This window comes from Acinonyx jubatus, chromosome C1 (genome assembly GCF_027475565.1).
Source record: "Acinonyx jubatus isolate Ajub_Pintada_27869175 chromosome C1, VMU_Ajub_asm_v1.0, whole genome shotgun sequence".
NCBI lineage: Eukaryota > Metazoa > Chordata > Mammalia > Carnivora > Felidae > Acinonyx > Acinonyx jubatus.
In genome coordinates this window covers 116658327-116680313 of record NC_069381.1, presented here as the reverse complement: position 1 = coordinate 116680313, position 21987 = coordinate 116658327, and the positions used below count along the sequence as shown (strand labels likewise).

General features: G+C 45.8%; 1 protein-coding gene across 10 annotated transcripts in view; it reads left to right on the top strand.

The window, feature by feature from the left end:
* Positions 1–16806, top strand: part of CFAP221 (cilia and flagella associated protein 221) — a 106264-nt gene extending 89458 nt beyond the window's left edge. For all 10 annotated transcript variants that reach the window (XM_053214905.1, XM_027055976.2, XM_027055974.2 and 7 more), the window contains 5 exons: positions 650–808; positions 2376–2467; positions 7755–7847; positions 10701–10796; positions 15890–16806. In XM_053214905.1, coding sequence (XP_053070880.1) covers positions 650–808; positions 2376–2467; positions 7755–7847; positions 10701–10796; positions 15890–15998 — 549 coding nt within the window. In that variant the 3' untranslated portion in view covers positions 15999–16806. The remainder of the gene's footprint in view (positions 1–649; positions 809–2375; positions 2468–7754; positions 7848–10700; positions 10797–15889) is intronic.
* The last annotated feature ends 5181 nt before the right edge of the window (positions 16807–21987 follow it).

The following is a 21987-nucleotide window of genomic DNA, read 5'->3' as shown; positions in this document are numbered from 1 at the left end:
AAGCCCCAGAAGGGACATTAAAAGGCTCTCTATTTTCCTATTGTGATATAATTGCTATGGGCCTCCATTAGCTCTGTTGGAAAATTAGGAAAAAACAGGATCTCCCTTAAAACCAGATACTGCTTCCAAATGGAGCCTTCCTGAATTAAAAACATTACCAAAACAATGTTAAATGTTGACATTTCCTGATCTATCAAATGTCATCCTCTTCTTTGTCTTGTCTCTAAAGTAGCCTTCAAGAAGCTATTTTTGTTTTCAAACCCAGAAGCTTATTTGCTTTTTAAAGCCAGTTTGCTTATCTAATAGAGTCCCCTAATTCATCAAATTTAGAAATAAATACAGAACTTTAAGCTGTGTTAAGCTACGATTTCAGTTGTGCTTGTTTCCACGAGAACTTAGTAAATCTACATGGCATGTACTGAGGCTCTTAACCAGAAAAGTGGCATTTATGAATGACTGTGGCTGCTACCAATTTGAAGACGTGTCTCTTCTGCTGCTTCTCTTTCCCAGACGAGCTGACGAGGACCCAGAGTGTTAGTGCTAGCAGGAGCCATGGACAACACTCGCTGTCGCCTGGCCTGTGCCTGACGTAGAAACTGGTAAACAAAAGAGATTTTTTTCTCTCTTTCTCTCTGTCTCTCTCCTGCAGAATCCCAACCCAGGATTATTTCCTGTGATGCACCCTCTGACCTACGCAGAAACCTTGATAGATTACCATCTGTGCCCTCACCCCAAGTACAAGTTCATCAAGGAGTCCCACAGGGGGTCCAGCATTCCTCTCACCCAAAAGCAGTTTCTTCATCACACGGTAATGCCAACGGTGGGCTCACTGTCGCGGCCGGCCCTGGGCTGCAGGGAAGGGCAGGGGACAAGGATAGAGGGTCACAGCTGGAGTCAAGAAGAAGGTTTGCAGCCACAGCCCCGGCGCCGCTCTTGTCCCCTCCATGCCCACGTCTCAGGCAGCATGTGGCCGATTCTTTCAACGTTATCACTCTCCTTTACCCATGAAAGCTGTGACTACTATTCATTTTCTTCCTATTTCAACCATGTAGAAGATGGTCATGTGCCTGGTGTAACCTCACGACCTGACCTCCTCTTTCTTTGGCTCCAACAAGTACAGAAACATCAGAATGGACAAGGTGGCAATGTGACCAGTGCACAGTACAGGAGAGGCTCCAGAGAACTCCTTCTCCCCTGAGATGACCAACCTGACCTGAATGTCCAGAGACATCTCTTAAAGGGGGCCCTCGGGCCCTTCAAAGTCAAGAAGTCCCTAACTCAGATCATTATCTCTGCCCTGCTTCTGCCAGTCAGACCTCATACCGCCTCCCCTTCCTGGGCTGCCCACTTGCCTTTCTGTTCTCCATGCTCTTGTGCAGTGACCCATGTGGTCCTTGATCCCTCCCTCTCCTTCCTGCCCCATATCTGCCCATCACCGGATCCCCCAGTGTGCCCCACACAACAGGCAAGTCTCCTTCTACTTCACCCCACGGACTGACTGTGCGGTCAGCCCTCCCTGGAAACCTTCCCTTGACACAAATCGGGTCTTGTTTTCCAGTTTAATAACCTTCAGTGCTCCCTGCTGCCCGAGGGCGCGGCTGGAGCTCATTGGCTCAGCCCCAATGAGCCCAAATCATTGGCTAGGCCCTTCCTGCCCAGCCTGCCTGTCCAGACTCACTTCCCACCAGGCCCCATCTAGCCCTGCACTCAGCCAAGCTGTTGGTCCCCTGACAGTGCTCTCCTTTGCATCTCTGTGCATTTGCAGGCACTTTGCCCCGCCCGGAATGCCATTTGATGAACCCCCATCGCTTTGAATATTGCTTTAGCATCACATTCACTAAACAGATTGTAAGGTCCGATCTGTCCTCCATCACCAGGAGAATTTTCTTGTGTGCCTGATGAATCGGGAGAAAAGGTCTCCTTCACCCCTACTTAAGTTCCATACAGCATTGTGTAGTGCCCTTTGTTAGAGAAATTGTCCTTTACCTCGGAACACTTCAGTCAAACTTCATGAAATTATACATTTTGGGGCTTGGGGCGCCTGGGTGGCTCAGTCGGTTGAGCATCTGACTTCAGCTGAGGTCACGATCTCTTGGTTTGTGATTTCAAGCACCAAGCCCCACGTCAGGTTCCCGGCTGTCAGCACAGAGCCACTTCGGATCCTCTGTCCCCCTCTCTCTCCGCCCCTCCCCTGCTTGCACGCTGTCTCTCTCAAAAATAAACATTTAAAATAAATGCATACATAAATACATTTTGGAACTTAACTTCTAAGACTGCAAAAAAAGCCCGTTGAGTGAAACGGAAGTCCTTCCTAGACTTTAACCTCACCACACAGTTCCCTTACATGTCAGATCCTGTGCCGGCTCTCCCTACAGGACATTATTCCTGGAATAATGAACTGGTGCAAGTTCCAGCCCCTGGCCCTCTCATTCCTGCCGGAAACTTCGAAGACGGAGACTACACAGAGGTAAGCCACAACTCATCTGTGTGTCTCCCAGGGGCATGTTTGCCCCACGGATCACAGAGGTTAAGATCCTCAAAGTTAAATGCCAATAATGTATCAAATCCTACTTTAAGTGCGTGAGGGAAGTTTGCTAGTTAGAGAAATATGATGATGTGTGTAACTGATTCACGTATTTTGAATTATCATCATTGAGGTCTACTTGTTAAAAAAATGAGTGTCCCAAGTGATTGATTGGCCATATTTCAATAAACGTGGACAACCAATCCATATAATTCAGCTGAAATATTCATGGCCAGGTTTTAACATGTTTGAATTGCCAAGATGAGCCTTCAACACTCTCCCTATCTGATTCTAGAGCGCGTACTCCTCTCTCTGCCGCAGCCTGGCGTTCCCTGCGAGGTGCCACAGCTGCAGAAACAGAATGGGTAGATGAAAATATTGTTGGGCCAAAGAAAGAAGAAATCTAGAGTAGCCACGTTTTTTGCTAGTTTGCTTATTTAACACCTCTTCAGAGCCCTAAGATCTCAAACGAGGAGTCTGGTGCCTTTTCTCTGGGACTCTGGCTGGTCAGTACCCCACTCCTGAGCCCCTGAATTTGCTTCTTTAGTCCACTGTCCTTACAAGCATAGTTAAATCGGTTATTGGTGAGTGAATGTGACTAGTATCCACAATGATGGCCATCGGCAGGCAGTCACCTTTCGTTCAAGTCCTTTGATCCAAAATGAGGCCCACCCCCGGGGGAAACCTGAGCTTTGCCACTATCCAGGATCCACAGGTGAGCACTATGCCCCTTGACTCCCACCAGGGAGTCACTGGATGTGCAGTGACCCTGATAGACTCCCTGTCCACCCGCCTTCCCCAGGTATTTGAGGGGATCGGTGAAAACCAGTTTGTGACTCTAGACCACTGAATTGTACTTCTTCCTTCATTGCCAGAGGAAAGGCTGGTTCTGAATTAAGCAACATTCAGCCACTCTTCCCCGGGCATTTCCACATGCTCTTTCTTTTGTGTTATTTCATTAGCACTTCTCAGCTACTCTCCTCTGCCTGGAGATGAACAGGAAACAAGCAAAAAAAAAAAAAAAAAAAAAAAAAAACAAACCCAAAAAACAAAAACCAAAAAAACACCCAGCCTAGGATTTGCGACCTGCTTGGGGCTCAAAGATATTAGTTCCTTTTCTGTGGGTTCCTCCGTACTTCATTCATCGTGGAGCCACCTCAAAATAAACGCCACATCTTTGTTCTTCACCTTAGCGTGTTTTTAAAATCTGAAATTTCCAGAATTAGGAGAAGCGATGGCACTGTAGAGAGAATGAACGCCTTGGAGGAGCCCTTGGAGACCTGCCTTTGTAACTCATTAGCAGGTCACCTACTCTGTGTCCTTGGGCGAGTTACTTATTACTGAAGCCCTTTGAGCAATAATTTCCTCACCTGTGAACAGGGACAGCAGTGGTGTCCTACCCGGACTGTTGTGCGGATCAAAGTAAAACGATGATGTGAAGCGTCTAGCACAATCCTTGATAATAACTCTTCCTGGCCCTTCTACCCTTCCCCCTGCCCTCCCCGCAGCCACTAAATCTTGCAGTGGCTCTCCTGCCACCAGATGGCGATGGTCTGCCACCGCCTTGACACACATTTGGTGTAGGGTAGGGACGCTTCACCTAGGTAACCAGTCAACCAGGCATAGCTGGCTGTGGAGTACCATCTGGAGACCGAATAAGCAAAATGACCCATGGATAGATGGTAAGAAGTGCCCACCAGCTTTTGGCACGCAGAAGTCTCAAGAATTAAGGGGGAAAAAAAATCCTATTTTTTTTTCTTCCAAACCCATGTCCTTGGAAAAATTTCCAGAGGCTGTTCTTTCAAAAAGCAGTCAGAATGCAGTTACCTTGGGCTTGAACTAACCATGAATTAAACATGAACTCTACATGAATTAAAGAAAACTCTCCAACTATGAGTTGTCAGTTTCAACTTCTGTGCCTGGGTGCTCTGTGGGGCCAGTTTGTTTCAAAATAAACCGTAATTGCGTAACAGATTATAAAATCAAGAGAAGATTCTACGTTTCCTTATCATGGATTTCCATGATGTCAGATTCTGGACCGTGTTTTTATTTATTTTAAAAAAATTTTTTTTTAACGTTTATTTATTTTTGAGACAGAGAGAGACAGAGCATTAATGGGGGAGGGGCAGAGAGAGAGGGAGACACAGAATCGGAAGCAGGCTCCAGGCTCCCGAGCTGTCAGCCCAGAGCCCGACGCGGGGCTCGAACTCACGGACCGCGAGATCGTGACCTGAGCTGAAGTCGGACGCTTAACCGACTGAGCCACCCAGGCGCCCCCCGTGTTTTTATTTTTAAAGGCAGTCACAAAATAATAATGGTATTCTTTTTTAAGTTTCTACAAATCCATTAATGGTACTTCAACTTTGTAGTCATTTTGCTTCGATAAATGACCTATTACTTATGAGATGTTTCTTTTGCCCCTGAGAATTATCTGTTTGTTGTCAGACCATGCGATATGGTTATTTACTGTTTATTTATTTCAAGTCATTTTTGTATTCATACTAATCAAAACAAGCTTGCTTGGCTTCTCTGCTCCTTAATAAATTCAGTGCGAATTTGTTGAGTCTCTAGGACTTCCATACACATCTCGAGAGTCAGCAGCAACAGAAGAAATTACCTAATCCAGTAGCACCCCAACTTTTGGATTTTTTAAAAATTCTTTTTAATGTTTATTTATTTTTGAGAAAGAGAGACAAAGCATGAGCGGGGAGGGGCAGAGAGAGAGACACACACACACAGAATCCGAAGCAAGCTCCAGGCTCTGAGCTGTCCGCACAGAGTCCCGCACAGGGCTCAAACTCATGAACCGTGAGATCATGACCTGAGCCGAACGTTGGTTGCTTAACCAAGTGAGCCACCCAGGCGCCCCCCAACTTTCGGATTTTATAGACGAGTGAAACGTCCAGAAGAATTCTGAGAACCGTTTTTAGAGCCGTCCGAGTTTTGCTTTGCCAAGAAAGGCATTAAAACCAAGCAAAGCAAAACAAAGAGCCCAACCACCATCTACTGTCTCCACCATTTCAATTCCAGAAGAACATATTAATACACACAAAAAAGTTAAAGAAACACAGTCTCAGAATTTAAAAATCAGGTACGTTTGGTCTTATGAGAAATGCTTGCCGGGCTGTGTTCCCAGACCGGCTCGCACTCTGGAGAGAGGCATCTGGGCTCTCCACTTCTCAGCACCTCTTCCCGTCTGGAATCCCCTGCGACACTGGCAGTCAGTGGGCTTGTCAGTTAGGACCTTTGTCATGAAGTCAGTAGATAGGACTAATCCCTGGTGGTAGCACCCAGGCTCCCATTAGTAAGAAATGGTGTTAAAACCCAACACCTGGGGGCTGGGGGTTCACATTGCTACTTGGAGGGTTTGTTTCTTGGCCTTCTCAGCAGACTCGCCAGGGAGTGTAGGTGGGGAAATACACACATGCACACACACACGTATACGTGTGCGCATAAGCACACGTACACACATTTTAGAAATTATGGATTCGCAGCAATGCTTGTAACTCCAGTCTTACCCGTAAAGTTATTGCCTGCTGTCCCCCATTCTGTATTTGTATGTCCCTTCTGCTGTGAGAACCTTGGCTCCCAACATATTTACTCATTACTCTGTTCCCTAGTACGTCCAAAATAGTTTCGGAATTGCTTCACCGATAAGCATTTCAATAAACAAGCATCATAAATAGAGTTCAGGTTTATCTGAACCCCACATCCCACCAAAACTGTGACCGGACAGTCAACTACTATATTTCTAAGTTTCTTAGATTAGTTCTTTCTTTTCCTTTTTCCCCTTCCTTCCTTCCTTCCTTCCTTTCCTTCTTTTTTCTTTCTTTTTTCCTTCCCTCTTCCTCTTAATTTCTCTCTTTCTTTCCCTCCACTGTGATTGTGGAATTCATGTGAAATATTCTTTGCTTCAGTTTGCTTTCACTTTGGGGTTTTCCCGCTTCCCTCTGTGATAGATTTAATCTCATTATTTTTTTTTTTAATATGTAGAATAATGACAGGCTTTCCAAATTCAAAACTACACAAAAAGGCACACTTAGAGAAGTATCCATGCTGGCCACCTCCCTCCCATCCTTGTCAGTAACAGCTCTGTCTTCTGACTCATTCTTGCAGTTTTTCTGATGCTAAGCAGAATATATATTTTTTTCTCATTTCCCCTTCTGCCTTACACAAAAAGTGCCACACTAGATATGCTCTACTGCACGTTGCTTTTTTTGCTTATAAAAAATATCTCCTGAAAATTGCTGCATATTAGTTTATAGATCTCTTCCTCACTCTTTCATACAGCTGCAAAGCTATATGCCCTAGTTTGATTCATTCTCTACACTTGGCAAGCAGGTGCATTTTTGCACAGGAAAAAAAAAAACCAAGAGAAAAAAGCTTATTTCAAAGACATAGGTGCACATGCCAAGGAGGCTTCAGTTAATCCCCTGTTTTTCCGTGCCTGCCTCCTGCCTCACCATCAGCCCACAACCTCTCTAGCGTTTGTAGGAGGCCGGTTTCCTTCCTGCGTGTTCTACGCTCTGTCACTGTGTACTTTTTCATGAGACAACACTCTTCCCAGCCTCCGGAAACTTACTCCAGAAAACTGTTGAAAACGTTTACCCCACGTATGTTTTTTCTCTTCCTCTTTGTTGTGCGTTCAATTTTTAAAGGTTTTTAAGTAATTGAGACCAAAGGAAAGAAAAAAAGCAAATGCCTCTGCTACCATCTTGAAACAGAATTCTGTTGCCAACTTCTAAAATAACAATATTTTTTCTCCCTCTCTTAAATATTTTAATGTGCTCGATACCCGGGAATTTTTATATAAAGCTCTAAGTATATAATACCAAGCAATATATAAGGGGGTTGGGGGAAGGTCTGAAATTGAATAGAACAATAAAGGGAGACTGTAAAGATGGGGGGAAATATTAGGAATTGAAAAGTGAGCTATCTAAATTTCACCCCAGGCCCCCCAGGATGACATTATTTTAGACACTACCAGCTTGAAAGTTCTGTTTCTAAACTCTGGGAAATGGCTTGCTGGGCCGCATTCTCACGGATTTCACTTACCTGTTGCACCTGCTGCCTTTGTCTGTAGGGAAACATGGGGGGTGTTCAGGAGCGAAGGACAGAAGGGTAAAGTCCTCCCCTGTGGCAAAGTAAAAGTGCTTTAGAAAGTTATGTCGGCATTCCAAGACTGTGAATGTGAGCATTTATCCTGGCTGCCTGTGTGATTCCTCCACAGATGTGATCCCTTCAATTCCGTTATGCTTCCTATAAATGCCCCCGCCGTTCTTGAGGCCCTACCAGAAGAAGACAGATTGGAAACAGCAGAACGGTACTTTTTTTGCCTTTGGCTTCTCATGTGGTCTGTGCCACAAAAATAAGCCAGGTGCCGTGAGAGATTTCAGAAGAGCACACGGTGTCCGAGCTTGCAACCCAGAGGAGTTCAGGCCTCCCTAGGGGATAACGTGCTGAATTCACAGTCGGGAATGGACAGTCTCTGTGGCCTCACATTTGCTGATCTTTAGGTGCCCCTGGAACTCAAAGGAGCCAGAGAGTAGAGGTGGTGCTAAGTGGGCTTGGAAGGCTTCAGTGGTCATGTGAACTTGGGTTAGTACTTGAAAAAGGGTAGGATTTAGAGAGGCATAAAAAACAATAGGCTCCTCTAAAATAAAGAAAAGGGGGTGCCTGGGTGGCTCAGTTGGTTAAGCATCCAACTCCTGAATTCCACCCAGGTCATGATCCCAGGGTTGTGGGATCGAGCTGAGCCCTGTGTCAGCCTCCACGCTGAGCGTGAAGCCTGTTTAAGATTCTCTCTCTTTCTCTCTACCCCTCCTCCTCCACCTCACACTCTCACTCTAAAGTTAAAAGAAAATTTTTTTTTAATTAAAAAAATACAACTATAGGCCCCAAACCAAGGCGCTTAAGTTTGATTTTACTGGTGAGCGTCCAACAGCCGGTAGAAATACATCCTTGAATCTTCTGTCATTGTGCCCATGTCAACATTCTTACATGTAAATAATCCATTAGTGAAATCCTAAATATCTGAGGCGCGCATCTAGTTCTCAGACCTGCCCACACGCAGTGACATTTGGCAATACCCAAGCATTTGAAACTGAACCCAGGTCTGAATGGGAAGGTTGAAGTCTTGTCTATTCAAACCACTGCCTGCGGGCATTGGTGAGGACGCTGCAGCCAGGGCGGGATGGCACGCATCTGCCCGAGGTTCAGGGGCCACAGGGAGATGCCCAGCAGGCGAAAACTTCTCTGACCCTCCACTCAGCACTGATGCGGGGACTGTCGTGACCCAGTGTCCGCGTCTGTGAAATGAGAATAAGAGTATCTATTTCACGCAAGTTGTCAAAATTACAGGCGATCATGCCGATGCCGATGACGAGGGTGGTAATTATAACAAACATTTAAAGCACTACCTGTGTATCGGGCACAGCACTTTGCACGCAGTCTCATCTACCCCCCACGAGGAGGTCTCACCGTCCTCCCCATCTTAGAGACAGGAAACTGCTCACAAGAAGATGATGTTTGCAGAGCACCCGCCTGTGGCTGCTTAGGAATCGTGAGTTTTCAATCATATGGGACCGAAACAGCTTTTGTGGCTTTCGAGGGCACTTTCCACAACAGAAACTTGCTATGACACTTCTGTCTACTACTGCTGAATGACGTTTCTGTTTTTTTGTTTTTTTTTTAACTTGTTTTATTTTTTATTTTTCTAAATTTACATCCAAATTAGTTAGCATCTAGTGCAACAATGATTTCAGGAGTAGATTCCTTAGTGCCCCTTCCCCATTTAGCCCATCCTCCCCTCCCACAACCCTTCCTGTAACCTTTCTGTTTTGTCCCCCTCGCTGTTTTTATGTTGTTTTTGATTCCCTTCCCTTGTGTTCATCTGTTCTGTGTTTTAAAGTCCTCATATGAGTGAAGTCAGATGATATTTGTCTTTCTCTGACTAATTTCACTTAGCATAATACCCTCCAATTCCATCCATGTAGTTGCAAATGGCAAGATTTCATTCTTTTTGATTGCTGAGTAATACTCCATTGTATATATATATATACCACATCTTCTCTATCCATTCATCCATCGATGGACATTTGGGCTCTTTCCATACTTTGGCTACTGTTGATAGTGCTGCTATAAACATGGGGGTGCATGTGTCCCTTCGAAACAGCACAGCTGTTTCCTGTGGATAAATGCCTAATAGTGCAATTGCTGGGTTGTAGGGTAGTTCTCTGTTTAGCTTTTTGAAGAACCTCCATACTGTTTTCCAGAATGGCTGCACCAGCTTGCCTTCCCATATATGATTTCATTTTAAAAATTTTTAATGTTTATTTATTTTTGAGAGAGAGAGAGAGAGAAGCAGAGCACGAGCTCGGAAGGTGCAGAGAGAGAGGGAGACACAGAATCCGAAGCAGGCTCCAGGCTCTGAGCTGTCATCACAGAGCTTGACATGGGGCTTGAACTTACGAACTGGGACACCATGACCTGAGCCAAAATTGGATACCCAACCAACTGAGCCACCCAGGCATCCTTATATTATTTCATTTTTAAAGCAGTTGTGGATTTTTTTAGTTCTCTTCTCATTGGTTTCTACTTGAATTCCATGGTGGCCAGAGAACATACTGTGAATAATATCAGAAGATTGAAATCATTCAGGCTTTCATTTTGGTGTAAGATATGGTCAATACTGGTACACATTTTCAAACGTGCACTTGAAAAGAATATGAATTCTGTAACCTCACTTTAAAAATTCCCTTTTATTCTCTGCTTATAAATAATGATTCCTACCATTGTTTTTGGGTGGAAAGCAATTTATCAGCTATATGCTACTCTTTTTTTTTAACTTTATTTATTTTGAGAAAGAGAGAGAGAGTACACAGGCAAGCAGGGGAGAGGCAGAGAGAGAGGGAGAGAGAATCTCAGGCAAGCTCCACGGCTCAGTTTCATGACCGTAAGATCATGGCCAGAGCTGAAATCAAGAGTCGGACGCTCAGCTGATTGAGTCAGCCAGGTGCCCCAGCCTTATGCTTCTCTTAACATACACTCAACAAAAGTGGGTAGAACTAACCTTGAAAGCCACAAGAATTACGTAACTCTTAAACGATCAGAATATTTCTCTATTTTATTTTGGGAAGGAAAATCCATGCCAGCTAAGCGTCTTCTCCCTTTTCAGTGAGCTCTATGAACAGAATGTAGAAGTTATACTGACTCCAGAAATAATTGAAGCAGAATTCCCTATCTTGGACCAGAAGGACACCAAAAAGGAGAAGTAAGTAGATGATTTATGCTTAGGAAGGGGCAGCCTTCCGATCGAATGTGTCCTATATGAAGTGCATGATTGTCACGTTGTCCAAATCGAAATACCTCAGGCTTAAAAAAGAGAGACTTGCACATATCTTAGTTTATGCACAATTACGTGCCCTCAAATGTGGTTGGTAAGTGAACATTTAAGAGCGGAACCCAATTTTTCCATTTGCTTATCATCTCATTTCACAGGTGTGTTGGGAGGGGGGCACCTGTAGCCGCGTCTCAGCCCCACCATGTGTTACACGTGAGATCTCCAGCCATGTCACTTTCCTCAGTAACTGAGCTTCGGGTTCCTCATTTATACCGTGCGGAACATAGTGTCCCTCACAGACGGCGTGAGGATTAAGTGAGACACCAACGAGAGGACGTCTCGCCAGTTGCTTGATGGGAGCTAATATGCTCAGCAAACGTTAATGTTTCCCTTCGCCTCTCCATCAGGGGCCAAAGAGCCAAGCAAACATCGTCATCCCTCAAAACATTAGTTTCGGTGAACAGTTTTGTAATGGAAATAACCTGATATAGTTCATATGGTTTATAAGTTTGAAATTCCGAGTATGCTTTTAAAATGTTTTTCTTTTGGGGCACCTGGGTGGCTCAGTCGGTTGGGCGTCCGACTTCGGCTCAGGTCATGCTCTCACCATGCGCAAGTTCAAGCCCCGAGTTGGGCTTTGTGCTGACGGCTCGGAGCCTGGAGCCTGCTTCAGATTCTGTGTCTCCCTCTCTCTCTGCCCCTCCCCCGCTCTCTCTCGCTCTCTTTCTCTGTCAAAAATAAATAAACATAAAAATATTGTTTAAAATGTCTTTTTTCTTTTAAAAAATGCCTTTTTGGGGCGCATGGATGGCTCAGTAAGTTAGGCATCTGACTCTTGATTTCGGCTCCAGTCATGATCTCACAGTTTGTGGGTTCGAGCCCCATGTCAGGCTCTGTGCTGACAGTGCAGAGCCTGCCTGGGATTCTTTCTCCCTCTCTCTCTGCCTCTCCCCTGCTGTCTCAAATGTGGTTTCTCTCTCTCTCTCAATAAATAAATAAACGTTAAAAAATAAAAATAGGGGCGCCTGGGTGGCTCAGTTAAGCGTCTGACTTCGGCTCAGGTCATGAACTCGCTTCCGTGAGTTCAAGCCCTGCGTTGGGCTCTGTGCTGACAGCTCAGAGCCTGGAACCTGCTTCAGAATCTGCGTCTCCCTCTCTCTCTGCTCCTCTGCTTCTCGTGCTCTGTCTCTCTCTCAAAAATAAAGACAGATTTAAAAAAATAATAATAAAGATAAAAATAAATAATTAAAAAATGCCTTTTTATTATTAAAAAATCAGAAAATACAAAAAATAAAAACAATAATACCACCAGAGACAGTAACTTGTACATTCTGATGTACGGTCTTCCAAATATTTACTTATTTAGTATCTATATTATTCATTATATATAATATGTTAATATATATTAACATAATTATATTGATTATATACTTATGTTTTAATAACATTTAACATATTATTCATAATGTTTCATCTTCTGCACTTTTATTTATCAATCTACCATAAACATATATTTATAAATATAGGTAGACATTGTATTCCACCATAAGTTATTTAACTGTCTTCTGAGTTGTCAGTGTTTTGCTGTTAGCGATTGTGCTGTAGTAAATTTCCATGCTTACTCCATACTGCATATTGAGAATCACTGTATATAGTCTAATTGTCATTCAGAGTTCCATCAGCAGAGGTCAGGACTGCCCACATTCAAATGCCCTGAATAACATGGAAAACTATCATTTTTCTTTTCTTTTTTAGCAATAGGATAGATTTAAAAAAGACCTTCTCATTGTCTTCATTTTAATTTCTGTGTGTACAAGTGATGTTACATAGTTTCTCAGGCTGATATTATCACCCTATTTTTCTTCTTTAACGAGGGGCTCGCTTTGCCTTTTTTGCCAGAAGCATTTATCTGTTTGTCGTTTATTTCTGTGTCTCTTGTACATTAAGGATAATTACCCTTTCTTAGATACGTTATAAGTTTCTCAGTTTGTCTTGGAACTTTGTTTGGAATGTTTTGGTAGGCCTTGCCTTTTTTTAAAGGAACTAACCCCCACCCCGCCCCCCACATGTCTTAGTATGGGGTTCCTTTGGCCTGTTTGTGATGGTTTCAGAGGCCTACAGAAACCAACACTCCTCGGAAAATTTTTTAGCAGTTTCTAGGAAAAGGAAATTTAAGGTAGAAAAATGTTAAATAGAATTTCAGTGAGCCTGGTTTGGTCAATTACCAATGAAATATCATCTTACACAACACAACATGTCAAACCTCGTGTACCTCAACAAACAGATGCTCTTTGCACTGCATTTGTTTCAGGTTTCAAACAATTGACTGAGGGTTTTAAATAAAACCCTTTGTTTTTCTATTTTATTATTTTTTTAAGAGGCCCTTCTTTTTTTTTTTTTAGTATTTATTTATTTTTGAGAGAGAGAAAGACAGAGTGAGAGTGGGGGAGAGGGAGACACAGAATCCAGAGCAGGCTCCAGGCTCTGAGCTGTCAGCACAGCACCCGATGCGGGACTTGAACTTACAGACCGCGAGATCATGATCTGAGCGGAAGTCGGACATTCAGCCCACTGAGCCACCCAGGCGCCCCTTTTTTTCTATTTTAAAACTTGCCCCTGGGGGCGCCTGGGTGGCACAGTCGGTTAAGCGTCCGACTTCAGCCAGGTCACGATCTCGCGGTCCGTGAGTTCGAGCCCCGCGTCCGGCTCTGGGCTGACGGCTCAGAGCCTGGAGCCTGTTTCCGATTCTGTGTCTCCCTCTCTCTCTGCCCCTCCCCCGTTCATGCTCTGTCTCTCTCTGTCCCAAAAATAAATAAACGTTGAAAAAAAAAATTTTTTTTAATAAAAAAAAAATAAAAAAATAAATTAAAAAAAAACTTGCCCCTGGACAAATAATGACTTGCCACACGAATGGAGTAATATGTAATACCTCTCTGCTCATGTGCTCTTAAATGTGGTTTTTCACCCTTTATACTACAGAGCAAATGTTGAATGCCACCTGATTATCAAATTATTATTAAATGAAACAGAAGTTATTACTTTATATATTCACCCAGTGGTATTTTTTTTATATATTTCAGCTGCTTTACCACAAAAATAAACTAAGAGTGACCTCTAAACATTTCTGCACATCACATTAGCTTCTAATTTTTTTCAAAAAACACAGATGTAGGGGTGAGAGACGTTTTTTCTCTCTCTCTAAAATAAATGAATAAACTTGAAAAACGACCTTAAAAAATACAAGAACATTCGACCCACTTTCAATAGACATATCATGGCATTTTCAATTCACCTATTTTTCTGTTTACATTATTGTATGTACATGTTTTCCCATGGCAAAATTATCAACGTGATCATCATTTTATTGGCTGAAGACCATTCCAACAGGTTGATAGCCCATAGACGGTTTTAGAAAGTTCATTGATTCACAGGTTCTCTTCAGCTCGTATCAAGCATTATCCTGAGCTGTTTTGTCTTCTCTGTCCCTACTTGTTCCTTTTCCTCACCTCTTCAACCTCAGGCAGAAGCTGCCAGCGTCCCCACTGTCACACACACACACAACCAGGAGGTAGACAGAGCAAAAAGAACACATCAGTGGTGTATAATTTCCCATAAGGACGGCTATCTGTTTGGTCTCTGGAGAATTCTGTTTTCAGGGATGCAAAGAATCATGTGTTCTCCCTTAACAGCTGTAATTACCGTGAGAGGTTCTTTGCTGCCCTCGTGGTGATCTCAGCCTGCTCAAGACCCCCCTAAGGGGAATCATGCAAAATGTCCAAGAAACTGTGAGGGTGACTTTAGTTGCTGACACATCATTTGACACTTCTGAGATTTTCATAGTATCATTCAACCATTAGTATCTTTACTAATAAAGATAGGGAGACAGACCTACATATTTAAATGTTTTAATTTTTTTTATTAGAGAGAGAGCATGAGCAGGGGAGAGGGGCAGAGGGAGCGAGAGAGAGAGAGAGAGAGAGAGAGAGAGAGAGAATCTCAAGCAGGCTCCACTCTCAGCACGGAACCCAATGTGGGGCTTGATCCCACAACCCTGGGATCATGACCTGAGCCGAATCAAGAGTTGGACACTCAACCAACTGAGCCACCCAGGCACCGCCCCTAAGATTGATTCCATTAAATGATACCAATTAATATTTTTATGACATGCATCAGGGAACATTTTAATTCTTCATTTTCAGATATTTCTGCTTTCTCAAAACTGCCAGGCATTTGTCAGAACTTTACATTTCACCCTGCTTAGAAAACATTCCAGAAACACTTGAGTTTATATCATATTCTCCTGACTAGGCACATCATCTAGCTGAGCTCACCATCCTCAGACATATGTCCTTTCAACCAAATGCACTTGGGTCATTCCTTGCCAGACATTTGGAAAGTTCTACCCAGCAACCCCCTTGCCACGCCCAGCCAAAGTCTGGGCTCTACACCAGCCATCACTTGATCCAGATGCAGAACCCTCCCTCTTGATTCCCCCGCTTCTGGAGCCGTCATCAGACTCGGAGATATTATGTGTCTGCTTCATTCACAAACGTGAGGAAGCGTCTAACGCTGCCTGAGCATTCAGAAGACATCATACTAAGATGTCTAGGAGTAATTTCTCATTTCCCCTCAACAATATTGGGAGGTGGGAATTCCCACTGTCTGTACGTCTGGAAACGGAGCCTGAATTAGGGAACTTGGCCATGCTAAGAAATGCGTGTAGCTAAGATCGGAAGCCAGGTTTGCATCACTTATCAGCCAAGTGTTTTCGCTGGTAACTAAATTATCGCTAAATATAGTTTTTTATATATACATGTAGTTATACATACACTTTTATGTACATTGAGATGTGTGTACATGTATACATATATGCTATCAATCATGTATAAAAACATGTCAAACAGGTCGTCCAGCCTTCACCGCGCTATCCCCGAGCCAGCAGAAGGGCGTGGGGGGATGGGAGATGGTGACTGGAGCTGTTACCAAATGCCCTGATGTGTCCTTGTTGGGTGTTTGATATGCAGAGAGGCCAAAGAACAAGCACAGCCAGAGGAAAAGGCGGGAGAAAAGGTGCTGGAGGAGATGAAGCTTCTGCAGAACAAAGCTCTCAACTCGTACCTGATTCTAGGATAAAACCTCCAGGAGGTCAGTTCCTTCCGTCGGCTTTCCCCCCGTCACCGTGGTCCTCTGTGTCCATTTGCATCCCAGCCATCTCTGGAATTAAACTTCCTGGAGGATAAAATCGGAATGTGGACGGTGTATATATTTTTAAGTAATGATCTTTCCTTTCAAAAATAAAATGTCACTGGTGGGATGGCAGTGTCGGAAGCTTCTCGGTGCGAGATTTCATGCTGGCACAGACTTCCTGAGTAAGTCGTGGGCCACCATGCCGAGACCAAGAGCCGGGGCTATCTGCCGTTCCTGAGAGCATTTTTGGAGGTGTGGTGCCTGGGGCCGGAGGTAGGAGGGTTCAGAGCAGGGTTGCTTGCTCACCTCCGCGGCCCCTGAGTGTCACAGCCTTGGTGAGGACCCTCACTCCCCAAGCATCTGTGGGACGGCACGCACTAGCGAGCAGGGGCTGGAAAACAGAGGGGACACAGTGAGCCACCCAAGCGTGCAGACTGGTTTGGAAGCAACTGGAAACTATCCCTCTGGAAACGCTAAGAAATACCTGAGGCAAAAGGTCACTGCCAAGGGGTCGGGAGGCTCTGTTGAACCCATCAGCGAAAACCTTTTGATTGTGTGGGTCTTTGGTTTTGCTTGTGTTTGTTAACAGGACGCCATTCATTTGCAGAAGCTGGTAAGACTGATGACATTTGGGTTATAACAACCCATCATTATCCAAGTATATTTGGATGTATTCCCTACATTCCTCTTTCTGTGCGAAGCTGTTATCAGACTCTATGTACCGTTTTAAAAGAGCTCTTCATTAGCTCTTTGATTCTGACATTTGTTCTGGGATTTGTCTTTCCATCATGAAACCAAAACTCTTTAGGGGCAGGACCTACAGTGTGTTTGAGGCAATTCGCATACGTTAGACAATTAAATGTTGTCAATGACCATTTCCTTCCTGTCAGTATAATAGGTACACAAGTGAGCTTGGGTCTGTGAAGCCATTTCTTTAGTGTTGTTAAAAAAAATATTTTTTTTAATGTTTATTTATTTTTGAGAGAAAGAGAGAGACAGAGCACAAATGGGGGAGGAACAGAGAGAGAGGGAGACACAATCCGAAGCAGGCTCCAGGCTCTGAGCTGTCAGCAGAGAGCCTGACGCGGGGCTCGAACCCACCAGCCATGAGGTCATGACCTGAGCCCAAGTCAGACGCTCAACCACCTGGGCCCCCCAGGCGCCCCTTTAGTATTCTTAAAGGCTAACCCAGCCCACGTGCAAGACAGAACTTCGCATCACTCATTTATGCAACCAAGTCCCTCTGGGGAATGTCCCAGGGAGAGGGAGACACCATCAGCACTAGGCAGAGGCCACGGCCCCTCCTCAGAACTGGGGTTACCAGATACAACGGCACCCACTTGAAATTGAATTTCAGATATCAACAAATAATATTTTACTGTACGTATGTCCCAATAGGGCATGCACTTTCTGGGACATATTACGCTAAAAAAAAAAAATTCATTGTTTCTCTGAAATTCATATTTAACTGGGCATCCTACATTTTTATTTGCTGAATCCGCCAACCCCATTCAACACCCAGCAGCCTCGTGAGAGATCCCGGGTGAATGAAAGATGGGATGGCTGAACGACACAGAGTCAGTGGTTAACATGGGAGTCGCATGTAAGGCAGGGGACAGGCTTTCCGAACAAGAACACCGGTTCCTTTTCCCTGGCATCCCCCATGTGTCAGGCCCTGTGCTGGCCCATAAGGGGGGACTGCTCTTTGAGTCTTCACACCCTCCCGCACAGAGAAGACCAAGGGTCCCAGAAGCCAGGTGACGTTTCAAGCTGGTGACGACCCACAAGGCCTGTGTGACTACGAGGTCGGGCAGAATCAGAGAGGGACTCTTCAGGCAGCTAGAACTCCAGCTGGGTCGCCTGTGCTGGGCAAGAGGGGCAGTTGGAGATGGGGACACTGCCTGCCTCTGCCCGAGGACACCAGACTCTTCATTCCCGAGTCACATACAACAGGCTCTGTTTTCCTTCTCTACCACCGCCACCTCTTGCCCCTTTAAAAAAAATTTTTTTTAACGTGTATTTATTTTTGAGACGGAGAGAGACAGAGCGTGAACGGGGGGAGGGGCAGAGAGAGAGGGAGACACAGAATCCGAAGCAGGCTCCAGGCTCTGAGCCATCAGCCCAGAGCCCGACGCGGGGCTCAAACTCATGGACCGCGAGATAGTGACCTGAGCTGAAGTCGGACGCTTAACCGACAGAGCCACCCAGACTCCCCAGCTGCCCCTTTTTTAAGCTACCCATTTGTCCTGCCTCATCAGCTTCAAGGATAAAATGAGGTCACAGTACTTGGACTAATCAGAGTTCACAATTTGTATCTCCCTTCCCACCTAAAATGTCACACTCCGTTTCCAGGATAAGTGGAAGCCCCCTGGGGAGTCCCGCTCAGCCCAAGAGGCTGGTCCTGATGACCTCTGAGGAGCCTGGACCTTTGGTTGCCCAGCTCAGGGGTCTCTGCAGGCTGGTGTCGGATGGATGCCCATCTGCTGTGGGGACACAGGCTCATGCCACCATTGCTGGCCAGGCAGTGGTTCTCTGGGTGGAGAAGGGAAGAGTGGCCTGGAAGAGGGCACGCGTGTGCATGCACCCCCCGCCCCCCCCCCCCCCCCACACACAAAGATGTACACGTGTAGACACACAATTCAGAAGAGTTGTTGAGTGCCGTCTAGGAGCTGGGCCTTGCTGGGCCCAGCAAGGGATGTAACCCCGAGCTTGCCCCGTGGCAAAGGGCACACGTCATCAACAAAAGCCAGATTTTACATATGCGCTAGAAAGCCAGGGCAGGAGAAATGCTACAAAGAAAGACTGACGTTTGGCCAAGGGGAGAGGGAGTGGTCCAAGAGCCCCCTGGAGGTCTTGTCATGGAACAGAGACCTGACTGTAGGAAGGCGCAAGCCGGCTGTCATTTGGGGACAGACACTTCCAGGCACTTGGGACGCCGCATTCAGAGGCCCTCAGAGGAAGTGTGCTTGGCCTGCTGGAGGACCAGGGACAAGGCTCAGATAGCTAGAACAGTGGGGGCTGCAGGGAAAGGGACAGGGAAAGAACACAGATGTGGCCAGGAGTCTGGTCACATGGGATCTTGCAGCTAGGGCATGGACTTTGGATTTGGAGTTTCATCCTAGGTCAGGGAGTCCTTGGAGAGTTTTGAGCAGGGGAGTAACAGGAGCCATGTTCTGTTTTAAACACACTTTACCAGGTGGCTCAGTCGGTTAAGCGTCCAATTCGTGATTTTGGCTCGGGTCGTGATCCTACGGTTCGTGGGTTTGAGCCCCACGTCCGGTTCGGTGCTGACAGCGCAGAGCCTGCCTGGGATTGCCCCTTTCCCCCTCTCTCTGCCCTTCGCTGTGCTCTTTCTCCCTCTTAGAATAAATGAATAAACTTAAAAAAACACAAAAATGGGGCGACTGGGTTGCTCAGTCGGTTAAGCGTCCGACTTCAGCTCAGGTCACGATCTCGAGGTCCGGGAGTTCGAGCCCCGCGTCCGGCTCTGGGCTGATGGCTCAGAGCCTGGAGCCTGCTTCGGATTCTGTGCCTCCCTCTCTCTGACCCTCCCCGTTCATGCTCTGTCTCTCTCTGTCTCAAAAATAAATAAACGTTAATAAAAAAAATAAATTAAAAAAAACCACAAAAATAAACACACTTTACAGGCCTGCGTGGAGAACTAGCCATAGGGGGTGGGGGCGCAAAGACGACCATGAGAGGAAGCCGGCACCAGTCTGTCCCAGTCAGAACTCCTGCTGTCTGGCACCAGGGCCTTTTTTTTGAAGGTGAGCTGGTCGGGGTGGGGCTCATCTCAGGGTCAGGCATCTTGTTACACCAACAAAGGACAACCAATGTGGGGGCTTCTGCTGGAGCCGTGGAAAATAGGTGGGAAGGGGAAGCCCTGGGACACATCTCCCCTGCCTGCTGCCCTAAGCCAAGTGTCTGCAGGGTAAGGGCCATGCTCTAGGGCTCGGACACGGGGTGGACAGTTGGCCAGGTTTTATTCTGGGAAATGATACACCTGCTCTTCTTGGATTGAGAGACCTCCACCCGGCTGTGCATCAGAAGCACTTGATAAGCACTTCATAAGAAAGGACGCCTGAGCTGTAGCTCAGACCCAGCTCGGACCAGCTGGGGTAGGACTCCAGCAACAACAGGTGTTTTCTGGCTTGCTTTTCTTTTGTTTTGTTTTAAAACGTGTTATTTATTTTTGAGAGAGAGCACGAGCAGGAGTGAGGGAGGGACAGAGAGAGAGGAGAACAGAGGATCTGAAGCGGGCTCTGCGCTGACAGAAGTGAGCCCGATGCGGGGCTCGAACTCACAAACCGTGAGTGAGATCACGACCTGAGCCGAACTCAGTCGCTTAGCCAGCTGAGCCACCCAGGCGCCCCAAGAAACATATCTTTTAACTAGATTATATTGCTTGGGTTCTTTTTGTCGTTAGTGTTATAGAGTCCAATTAAAATACAGTTTTCCAAAGTTAGTTTTTTTCTTTTTCTTCTCTGCTTCTACCACTGTGGTTGTGCCGTGCATTTGGGATACAGTTAGGCCCATGTGTTACTGTTTATCTTCCATCTCTGGGTTTAATTATTTGCTCATATTTGGGGTGGGGGGGGGGGGAAGGGTTGGTTTGTGGAGCATTACCACGGTTCTGAGAGCCAGAGCTCCACAAAAAGACTCAGGGGAAGGTGTCTCCCTCCTCCTCATACGCACCCTGTAGGTAACCAGTCCCTTTGGTTTGTGGTTTATCCTCTGAAGCGGTAGTTTTCTTAAATCTCTCACGGGCTGGTCTTGAGATCCATATCCCGCCTCCACCTTCGCTCAGAAGTTCCCTAGACACAGCCCACGCGTGCACACCCCGCACCTGTGCCCTTACTGTTCCTAAGGTTCCACCACCTTCCTGCCTCCTGTTCCCAGGTCAGGCTTCCCTCGGCCCCTGGTTCTGTAGGACCGCACTACCTCGAAGGCAGGAACTAGGTCTGTCATCTCTGGGTACCTGGTACTCGTACCTCCACTACTGAGGAAGGCGGCGGGGCATCGTTGCCTGTTCAGGGAATTGCTTCCCTCGACGTCCACATTCAACACCACTTTGTCTACTTTGCTTCCTTCAGCACACCCAGCCCACCATTAGTGAGCCCCTGGCTGACTCCACCCGCCCCTTCCCCCTTTCTTCCTGGGTGCCCAGCATTATATTATTTGTGCGAACTTTCCTGCTCAGGGCTTGTTCCAAGGGCTTGGAACCTGGGCTCATGTCAGTGCATGTGTTTACATCCAGCTCTGTTGCCCCACATAAACAAGGGCCAACTTCTTTTGTTTCTCTCCTTGCCTTCCAAACGCGTCCTATGGCTATGGGCCCTCTGAAAGAATGGGACTGTGTTGGGGATCTGGTGCCACCTGCTGGATGCCACAAGAAAGGCCTCATCTGCCTCCCAAGTACACCGTAGCCTCGGATTTCCCCCATGAAACAAACCAGCTTCCAAAGAGGGACTATGGTCTGTGCTTTTCTTCCTTCTTTTCAGACCACCCTTAGATGAGAAAAGGCAAGGAACCCTTATACGTGTTGTCTTCCACAATCAATCCCGTAGAGAAAGTTTCTTCAGTGGAATCATTGACCACGTGAAGTTTGGGGGCTTCCTATGGAATCAGCCAGCCAGGTTCTCTAGGGATCGTGGATATAGTCAAAGGGTAGATGAGGAGCTCAGGGTTAAGCAGCGGTCTCTGAAGACCCACTAGCTCCTTCCCACTTGCATTTACTCAGATTATCCCCTCTCCTTCTCTCTAAAGTCCAAAAGCTGTGAAACCAAAGAACCTCAGGATAATTCACTACCGTTGCTTCATTTTACAAGTAATTATAACTGCTTCTTTGTTGAAGACTTTCAGTTTGTGAAGTATTTTCTCAATGATCCTTACAGTGTTCTGAGACACACAGACTGGCTGTTATTATCGTGATATA